The sequence below is a fragment of the Trachemys scripta genome, chromosome 17 (assembly GCF_013100865.1).
Source record: "Trachemys scripta elegans isolate TJP31775 chromosome 17, CAS_Tse_1.0, whole genome shotgun sequence".
Lineage (NCBI taxonomy): Eukaryota > Metazoa > Chordata > Testudines > Emydidae > Trachemys > Trachemys scripta.
This window is the reverse complement of record NC_048314.1, coordinates 3,572,784-3,583,041: the sequence shown is the minus strand read 5'-3', so window position 1 is coordinate 3,583,041 and position 10,258 is coordinate 3,572,784. Positions and strand designations below refer to the sequence as shown.

General features: G+C 49.2%; 1 protein-coding gene across 2 annotated transcripts; it reads right to left on the bottom strand.

Moving 5' to 3' along the window:
• Positions 1-39: 39 nt before the first annotated feature.
• On the bottom strand, positions 40-8,717 carry HDHD3 (haloacid dehalogenase like hydrolase domain containing 3). 2 transcript variants are annotated; one of them, XM_034793896.1, is made up of 2 exons: positions 8,037-8,428; positions 40-4,798 (listed from the first exon to the last, which is right to left on the bottom strand). In XM_034793896.1, the coding sequence occupies exon 2, from the start codon at positions 4,765-4,767 to the stop codon at positions 4,045-4,047; it is 723 nt and encodes a 240-aa protein (XP_034649787.1). In that variant the 5' UTR covers positions 4,768-4,798; positions 8,037-8,428; the 3' UTR covers positions 40-4,044. The 2 variants fall into 2 exon arrangements, with proteins under 2 accessions (XP_034649787.1, XP_034649786.1); XM_034793895.1 differs by lacking the exon at positions 8,037-8,428 and adding an exon at positions 8,644-8,717 and having other exon boundaries at positions 41-4,798.
• Between the last annotated feature and the right edge of the window lie 1,541 nt (positions 8,718-10,258).

The following is a 10,258-nucleotide window of genomic DNA, read 5'->3' as shown; positions in this document are numbered from 1 at the left end:
AAGATTTATTAAAAAAGAAAAGAGAGAGTATAGGTTAAAAGAGCATTATACATACAGATATAAATAAAATTCTTAGTTTCATAGTAGAGATTATAAGCTTTAAAGTTGCAAAGAGTTCTTTCAGAATTATTTCCATAAGTTGTAATTAAGGCTACGATTCAGTCAGGGGTATTTTTTAATAAAAGTCACGAACAGGTCATGGGCAATAACACATGTTATTGTGACCTGTCCGTGACTTTTACTAAAAATACTCCTAACTAAATCTTAGGTGCTGCGGGGTGGAGCGCTCCAGCAGATGTTGCTGCTCATGGGCGTGGGGGCAGCCTAGGGGGCAGTCGCACCAGCCGCTGCAGCTGCAGAAATCATGGAGGTCCCGGAAAGTCATGGAAGCCGTGAAAGACTCGCAGCCTTGGTTATAATACAATGTCCGATATCAGGGTGAGCCAGACTGGAGCTGGAGACCTCAGTCCTGTGACTCAAACTTCCCCTGATGAAGCTTAAGCAGATGTGAGATAACAGGATCAGGGCCCAAGAGTTCTTGTTACAGATCCCTGGCAGGTATTCCTTGGGTGAACAATAATGGCTTTGAAGTAGAACCTCCTAAGCACCACTGGTGATTAGCTGCATCAATTAATATAAGGCAACTGCCCATCTCCCACCATTTACAGGCAGCTTACTATATACACCACAGAGAAATAAAGACAATGATATTACTACAGTCACGGTTCATCTCAATGAATTAACAGAATACAGTGACAGACAGAAACCATTTGGGTACATTGTCAACCTCTAACAATATATATGTAAACACACACAATCATTATCTGCTACGATGTCTCTAAAGGTTAGTTAGCCTGCTAGTGCTAAACCCCTTCTGGCTCAGTGTCACATACCTAAATAGGCTCAGGCTTTAGCCCAGGTGGCTGCTCTGAGCTTGTTTCTTAACAGCAGTAGCCCCCTAGAATTCTTTCTAGGCAATCTGGTTGGACTTGCCCTACAGGATCGGCTCACTGGCCTGTCTTGTCGCATAGTCAGCCTCTGCCTGTAGCCAACCCTGAAGCTTCAGAAGTGGAAACTGCCCATAATGCATCTGGCCAACTGCACAACACTGCACTTAGAGGGGCATAAGCCATCCGTCCTGACCCTTGCAAGAAATCATCTTGTGCCTTGAAGCATGAGAGCTGATGACCCTGAGCTTAGCCTGCAAAACTGCAACCGTTTATTGGTCACAGAGTTATGCAGTTCTTTAACACTCCAGGATTTGCCATCTTGTCCTGCTGCCTGAACTGCATCAAATTTTACTTTGGCCTAATCCCTTTGACAACGCTCCATTGACAGTGTTGTCAGTTGTTGGCTGTGTGTGTGTGTTCTCTCAGCATTCTGCACCAGATCTGACCAGGTAGCTGATACAGCAGACCTTGATTGAAGTGCCCAAGACCACCACAGACTTGTTTTGGTGGCAAAGGCACTCGGACAGGTTTATTGTTAATGAAGCATGGTCCTAGTGGCTGGTAGAGTCTGTGAGGACACACACGTATGCCTATTGTAATGGACTCAGCTCAGTGAGTGGTGGGACCTTCTACTCCCCCCGAGGCCGGATAAAACACTGCTCCTGCAACCCCTCTTTTATACAGCGACACAAACAAGTTACATATTGCGCCCCTGACGTGGTTAGTTACCTCCCTTTACCTTGTACCTGCTGGTTCAAACAAAACATTTTCATCTGTCAGCCTAAGCCTGTCCTTCCGTCCTTGTTTCCCTTGGGGTCGGTGTGTTCCTGTTTCATCTCCCAGCATTATGTTTACGTCTGGAATGTGTGTCCATCGATACCCTGTGCCTAGCACTTCTTGGGCGTGCCGGTGTGTTTTGCCAAGGTCGTGTATCGGACAGTTAACCTGCAAACCGGCATCTGCTGTGTAACGGGGCCTGCCTTTGGCTCATAGCCTGATGCTTGCTAACTTCGCTTTAGAGCAGCAGGGCCTAACTTTTGCTCACTTCGGTTCAGGCCTTAGGCCTTGTATCAGGCCCCATGCTTTGGGCTCTCTTTCTACTACATGCAGCAGTTATCTCTACCGAGAGCCGAAGCCTTATATACAGTGCGGCTGCTGCAGCTAATGTGGCCATGGGGCTCCAGGAACATCTGGCTACTTGGGGGGCTAGTTATACTGGACAGAAAAGAGGTGCCCTACACGGAAGCCTCAATTTCCACCACTAGCCTGGAGGGAGAAACTCAACACTGGCATGTGCAATCTGCTCAGCCTTGATGGGAACGTGCAGTGGTTACAGCCCTAGCCCAAGCCATGTGATTCTGACTGTGCAATGCACTGGGATGAGTCCTGTAATAGCTCTGTGCCTCAGTTTCCCCTCTGTAACATGGGGTTGCCCTGCCAGACCTCAGAGGGGAGTGGCGAGGCTCAATTCATGGCTGCGCAAGAGGTGCGCAGAGTCTACCAAACTGAGCGCCATAGAAAAGCCTGTCGATAATACTACGTACAATCTGGTACATTTGTTGGGGTGGGTTCAGTGACAAGGGGCTTTAGAAATGAGGGCGTGACCCAGGTTAGAAGTAGGGACCCTGGTCTGGGCTGGTTTCTCCCCTTTTTAAACATAAGTAGCTTGATTTTTAACCCCCTGAATGTTGCACGCTCCGGGCTTGTCTAGACGACCACTTAGTTTGCAGCAAGCTGGGCTGTGCGTTTAGTTTGCCATGCACTAAAGTGCACTTTGATCTGCTCCTGTTTCCAAATGGATCAGCAACAGGGTCTACACGGCCAGTTAGTACGTGGCAGGGTAGCGCGGGGTAAACTTACAGCCCAGCCTGCTGCACACGAGCTGTCTAGGCAAGCTCTTGGGCTGCTTTTCACAGCACTCTGCTGGGGCACTGCCACACAGCTGCAAGTCCAGGCACTGGGAGCAGTGCAGTGATCACTGCGCAGCACTGCAAAAGGCACCTACTGAGGTTTGGGCAGCGAAAGGGCCATTGGCTAATTTCTCTTGCCAGCCAAGCTCCCATCAGCCTCTGGGAAGCAGTGAGTGCCCGAGTGCTGGGCTGCTCTGGTTTCCAATGCTCCCTCTATGCTGCCCACCAGTGGGTTCTGCTAAAATCCTGACTTGGAGCAGAGTCATCAGCATCCCCAGGCCCAGTCTTTGCATAATGGCAAGGGGGGAAATCCCATGGGATCCCCTGCCAGCATCAGGGCCCCTAGTGATGTGCCAGCTTCTACAAGAGCAGACCCTGGCAGAGGTCCCATGCAGAGAGCCTGTGGGGAGAGGCTGCAGGGGTGGGCAGTGGCTGCCTTACAGGCCAGAGCAACCCAAGAAGGGAGGGGGGTGCTGGCTGGGAAAAGGCTATTGTCAGGTCAAGGGGATCCACTGAGGTCAGCACAGCACCAGTGTTCCTCGCTGGCAGAACCACGCAGTGCAGCAGGCCCAGGCTGGCAGGGAGCTAGGCCAGCCAGTTGTACCAGTGCAGGGAATGAACCTGGCCCAGAGAAGGGATTTCTGCTTCTGGCTTTGTCTGTTCATTCAAGTGTGCAAGCAATGCTGTCTTTCCTTGCACTAGGAGGGGTTAACACCTGGGCTCAGAGCTGCAATGGATGGGACACTAGGGGACACTCTGGAGATGCAAGTTCTGATCTCCACTCTGCCGTGCCGGGTGACCTTAGCCATCATCCCTCGGTCCCCCCTGTAAAATGATGATAATGGCACTAATCCCCCTTCTGTTAGGTGCTTTGAGAGCTATGGAAGAAAGGGGAAGAAAAGTGCTGAGTATCTGTAGCAGTTTATTGTATTGGATGACTAATGTACTGTTGTGGATGGTGCTAGCAAGTATTTCTCACAGAGTTCAGCGGGGTTTGCTTTCCCCCCCCCCTCTATAGCAGGACATGCAGATACTCTTTAGAACCCGATTCACCTGGTGGAGAACCAAATCCTCTCCCTTCCCCTCCCCCGGTCCCAGCACAACTGGTCCCTCTTTTTAGCGACGAGGTGTAAGGAATCTGTTTTGTCCCTGGTGATCCCTGCGGAGAGGCGAGGGATTCACCGTTAACCCTTCTCGATAACAGACAGCAAGTGGGTAAGTGAAGGCAGGACGTGCTGCTTTGGTACCTGTAGCTCCCAATTGTTTGCACACCCAGCCCTCGTGAGCAGGAAGCTGTGCATGCCCACATCTCTGGCTGCCCTATAATCCCTCACATAATTGTCCCCCACGTGAGCTGCCTGATGTGGGGCTACCCCAGAAATGTGCAGCGCCTTCTGAAAGATCCGCTGGTCTGGCTTGGCAAAGCCAGCCTCCTCCGAGGTCAAGACAAATTCAAAATGGTGCCTGAGGTTGCAGTGAGACAGAATCTTCTCGAGCCTCCTGTCGAAGTTGGAGATTACGGCCATACGGATGCCCAGCTGGTGGCACTGCCTCAGAGTCTCCCTGGCGCCTGGTAACAACTCCCAGTTCTGTGCACTGCAGAACTCCTGATAGAGACTTTCTGCAATGGTGGCGAGGAGCCTGTCTTCATGGACACCAGCAAGTCTGAAAGTCTGTTTGACAACATCAGCCCACCACTGCTTGGAGCTTAGCCCTTGGCTCAGGCCATAGTTGGGGAAGTGCTTGCTCTGGGCTTTGTATGCCTGATGGAAAGACTTATTGAGAGCCTCAGGCTGTACATGAACTTCGTGAACTCGGGCCGCAGCAGAGTAATTCTCTCCTACTGGGTGCCGGAGCCGTAGCAGCGTGTCCTTCACGTCCCACGTTAAGAGCCGGAGCTGAAGCATTGCTTCATCGAGGCTGAGGAGCGAGGAGAACCTAGAACACCAAATCAAGGGATAAGGATCAGACAAGCCGTAGACCCAACCCTCTTCTAGGTCCAATGCCAACAGAACACTTCGCGTGGGGCAGTGAGGGACTCAAGCAATTGATAATGGCACTGGAGCTTTTCAACCTGGGGTAGCTTCACAGCACCTGTGGCTCATGGGTTCAAATTCCTCCCAGGCCTGCAATGAATGAAAATGGTTTCTATCTGATGGCTGTTCTGTAGCTGGTCTCAGGCCAGTTCTGCCGGATCTGTATCCATGTCACAAACCCACCATTAGCACTGACGGGCCCTTCTCAGCCACAGATGTGGTCCCCCCAGGTTTCAGTAGAGGCACAATGGCAGAGCAGAGCAGGAAAGCTTGCCCTCATAGTTGCTATGCTGTGGATACAGAGAGGCCCTCACTGCCACCGCAGTGAAGTCAGTACTGGCACCAGTACTTCAGTCACTCAAAACCTGTACAAACCCCTCATGTCTAAAATGATTTACTTCATTATATTACCATGTTAGATACAGGTTGTCAGTGAAGACCCTGTAGATCCTAGACTGCAGGACTTTGCACCTCTCTGTTTGCAGGAGAAACTGAAACTGCCAATCTTATACCATTTGTATTTGACTTTCATTTGTATTTCTTAACATGAAATGACAAAGTTGACCAGTATCCACAGACACTGGGTAGGGAAATTAATGCAAGAGAAATAAATGGGGAGCAAGATAACCTATTTAAGACTACCAGCCTTCTGTAATGAATTAGAACTCTCTTGCTCTTAAAAAGGTTACAATTCAATTTTACACCTGGGGGAATTCTGCGCAAAAAAATTAAAAATTCTTCACCAAAAATAAAAAATTCTGCACACAATATTTTAAAATTCTACATATAATCTGCAATATAATCACACCAGTTTCAATTATTTTGGTAATTTATTTAAACTACAATACAAAAGATGGAGAATGGGAGTGGGCAGCATTGGAGAAAATCCCCAACCCCGCCCTGTCTAATAGTAATGTAGCTAGTTAATAGTCAACACATATATGCAGCTGTATGCTCACGTTACATCATAGGCAACTGAAGAGCAAGTGAGGGCTGGGGAGTCAAAGTCACAATTTATATTGGCTACTGAGCATCTCCAGAAAGGTCAGTAGCAAACAGTTCATGGAGCACATTGTGATAGGAAAATTTTTCAGCCCAAAAATTTAGATCAGTTCTAATCACTGAAGCACCATAAGCATTTATAAGCCATACTGTCCTTTACAGCACTCTGACAATGTAAAGAGCCTTACAACTTTAACATCTGTTTTACACTCCTGGGAAAATTCACTAAGCAGGCGGCCTGCTACGTTCTGCTCTGCCTGAGGGGACAGAGCCTGCCCCATGCCTACCTCCGCAGAAACACCTCGAAGCCCTGCCCTTCCATGCTGGGTGGGCCACAATAGCTAGTGAGAGAGAGAGAGTCTCTCTATCGCACAAAACACCCCCAGTACCTCTAGTTCCAGCACCTATGGCTGTGTCATAAAAACAGCCATACAGGGTTAAACCAAGGTCCACCTAGTCCAGTATCCTGTCTTCCGTCAGTGGCCAATGCCAGGTGCCCCAGAGGGAATGAACAGAGCAAGTAATCATCAAGTGATCCATCCCGTCATCCATTCCCAGCTTCTGGCAAACAGAGGCTAGGGACACTATCCGTACCCATCCTGGCTAATAGCCATTGATGAACGTATCCTCCATGAATTTATCTAGCTCTTTTTTTAACCTTGTTATAGTCGTAGCCTTCACAACATCCTCTGGCAAGGAGTTCCACAGATTGACTGTGTGCTGTATGAAGAAATACTGCCTTTTGTTTGTTTTAAACCTGCTGCCTATTAATAGCATTTGGTGACTCCTAGTTCTTGTGTTATGAGAAGGAGTAAATAACATTTCCTTATTTATTTTCTCCACGCCATTCATGATTTTATAGACCTCTATCATACCCCCCCTTAATCACCTCTTTTCCAAGCTGAAAAGTCCCAGTCTTATTAATCTCTCCTCATATGGAAGCTGTTCCATACCCTGAATAATTTTTGTTGCCCTTCTCTGAATCTTTTCCAATTCCAATATATCTTTTTTGAGATGGGGCGACCACATTCAAGATGTGGGCGTACCATGGATTTATATAGAGGCAATATGATATTTTCTGTCTTCTTATTTATCCCTTTCTTAATGATTCCCAACATTCTGTTTGCTTTTTTGACTGCCACTGCACATTGAGTGGATCTTTTCAGAGAACTATCCACACTGACGCCACGCTTTCTTTCTTGAGTGGTAACAGCTAATTTAGACCCCATCATTTTATATGTATAGTTGGGATTATGTTTTCCAGTGTGCATCACTTTACATTTATCAACATTTCATCTGCCATTTTGTTGCCCAGTCACCCAGTTTTGTGAGATCCTTGGGTTCTTTATGAATACTTAAGCCCCTTCATTTTCAGTTTAAACTGATTTTTACCAAAAAAAATCCTGGGTTCTACAAAAAATATTTTTTTTTCTGATTTCACCCTACTTTTGTAACATTCAAATATATAAAAATACCTTGTTTTATTAGGAAAATACAAGACATTGCATGAGATATATGTATTAGGATCATACATTAGTCTGTATATGCAAAGCTGCCTGTTGAAGGAAGGCTATGTATTAGTCTAGAGATACACACAATAAACCAACAGGCAGGCTTGCAAACTTAAGTGCATGTGCATCTGAACATACTGATGAATCTCACACCGATCACGTACACATTTCAAAGCTGTAAGCAGATAATGGTTTAAAGATTTGACACACTAAAATGGGAAGAAAACAAAAATCTGCATCAGAATACATTTCAGAACCCAAGGCAGTAGTTGAAAGTTAAAAAAAAAAAAAAAAAGCAGGAGAAAAGGATGAAGTTGAGTGTATGCGCTGCAAATGGTGTGGCCCAATTATTAAATGTAACTAGTTATAGGCTAATAGTTCTCAGTCTACAACAGTAAAGTGTTCATTCACCTGAAAAGTTTTATTGGGGGATTAGAGAGCTATTGTTTTCTTAACCTCAGAGGTGGCCTGTTTTGGTTTCTGTTTTAGTTCTGCAGCAAACCACATTGATGAAGGGAATTCAAACCATTAATCTGCTGAATACTTCCCCACCCCCCCTCTTTCCGGCCACAAAAATAAACCCGGATATTTAGCCAGAAAAATTATATTTTTTGCACTGATTTTCCCCTGTTTTTGTTGTGGTGGTTCTAAACACGGATACATTCCCAGGAAAATCCAATCCAATCTGAAAAGGCCGGGCCCGGAATATGTAGCTGGAGGGGGGTAGTTTTGGGGGCGCTGTCCCGAGTCTCGCAGCTCATGTCACAGAGGGCACCAAACAGCCATCGGTGGGCAAAGGGTTTGGCTCGCTCCGCTCCTGATTCGGTTTAGATTTGACCAGGCGCTAATGGCCGTTACCCCCGTTTCCATTGACCGGCGCGTTTGGGTTGAAAGCGAAGGGACAAGCATTTCCCCCTTTGTCAAACCCCTCTGGGTTCCCGGGACCAGGCGGCGGGAAGTGCCCGGGGGCTCCGGGCTGCCGTGGGCACAGCGCTGCCCGGAACCGGGCCCGCAGCGCACGGGGGGCCGGGGCCGGGGCCGGGCCCGCTCTCGGACCCGGCTGCGCAGCGCCCTGCGGGGAGCGGGGGGAGCGGCGGGGCCTGGCCGGAGCGGGGCCCGCGGGCAGGGCGGGAGCTGGCCGGGAGCCCCGCCACAGGAGGCGGCGCCGAGCCCGGATCGCTCCGGAGGAGTCTCCGGCCAGAGCCAGGCCCGGCCCGGCCCGTCCGCCACTTACCTTGTGCTGCGGAGCTGAGACCCGCCGGGAGCGGCACCAGCTCGGGCCGCCGCAGCAGCGTCCCGCCCCAGCCCGCCCCGCCCCCATCGGCCATGGGGTGCAGCCCCCCCCGGCCCCGCCTGCTGTAGGGTACAGCCTCCCCCACCCCCATCGGCCATGGGGTGCAGCTCCCCACACCCTGACCTCCCGCCAGCTGTAGGGTACAGCCCACCCCCAGATCCCCCAACCGGCTATGGGCTACAGCCCCCCATCTCCCACCAGCTGTGGGGTACAACCCCATGGATTGATATTCACTTACACAGCCGTTGGGTCTAACTCTTTATTAAGGCAAAACACTCAGCAAGCAGTGATCTGTTGAGGGAGATGCTCATCCGGACCATCTCATCAGTCACCTCCAGCACCAGGCAACACTGCTTTAACCTCCCTAGATTACACAAATGTACCTGTAACTTTGTGTTATCTGCTCTCATACCCATGGATTAGTCTCCCATCTCCAGCTTAGCTCTCCTCCAGCCACTACAGCTCTCGCGGTAGTTCAAAGCAGTCTCTTCCAGCTTTTCAGTGACTTTTATTTTTCTCACAGACATGGTTATTCCGCAGTGTTGTGTACGTGTACACACACACACACACACACACACACACCCTGTTAAACGTGATCAGAACAGACCCCTAGAATTCACAGCAGGATTCTATCAGGCCTAAATATGACTTCATCCCATAGACCATGGGGTACAGTCCCCGTCCCCCCAAGCCATGAGGTAGAGCTCTCACCCCCTCACAAGCTGTAGGGCATTGGGAAGATTGGCCTGCAGCAGTGAAAGTAGCAGACTACCATAATCCCTTAGAAAGTGTAATCCTCCGAGTGACCAATCTATAGGGCTCCCCCATAGCAACTGAGCGTCTCACCCACACCAGTGTATTCACCCTTACAAAACTGGAGCGCTCAACTCTGAAACAGGAATGGCAACTTCTTTCCCAGGACTTCAGGTGACCAGGTGTCCCATTTTTAAAGGGACAATTCCATTTTTGGGGACTAGGCACCTATTACCTATCACCCCCGTCCTGATTTTTCAGTTGCTATCTGGTCACCCTACCAGGACTCTACGTCTTATCCTTGAACAAGTTCCCTTTCCCTCCAGAGGGCATTGCTGCTCTGCCCTCCCACTGCTCTTGCCCCTTTCCCTTCTTCCTATCATTAGGGTTGGCCTTGTCTTCCTCTAGTTGCTCATCTGTGCAAACCATCAAGGGGAAGAGAGGCTTGTAAGGTAAACTACACCCAATCTGCCAGCAACACCCTATGTTTCTTTGTAGTGTGTAAACTCAGCTGAGGACGGGCCTGTCCTTTTCTTGGAAAGGATACAATCTGTCAGGCTAACAGGATGAGGGGCTGACAGACCTGCTTCATGAGTCAGAGGAACAGGGAATGCCGTTGGTGTGACTGTGCCTCCAGGGAAGATCACAGATCTACGCATACTAGCCCAGCTTCTTCTACAGAGGAGTCAGGCTCTTCCCCACCCCCAAAATTACGGCAATGCAGATTGAAAAGAAATCCCTCTGTTGCCCAGAGGAGAGTGCTGGGCACTTCAAGAAGGTGCAGTGGGGTTCCCTCCACCCT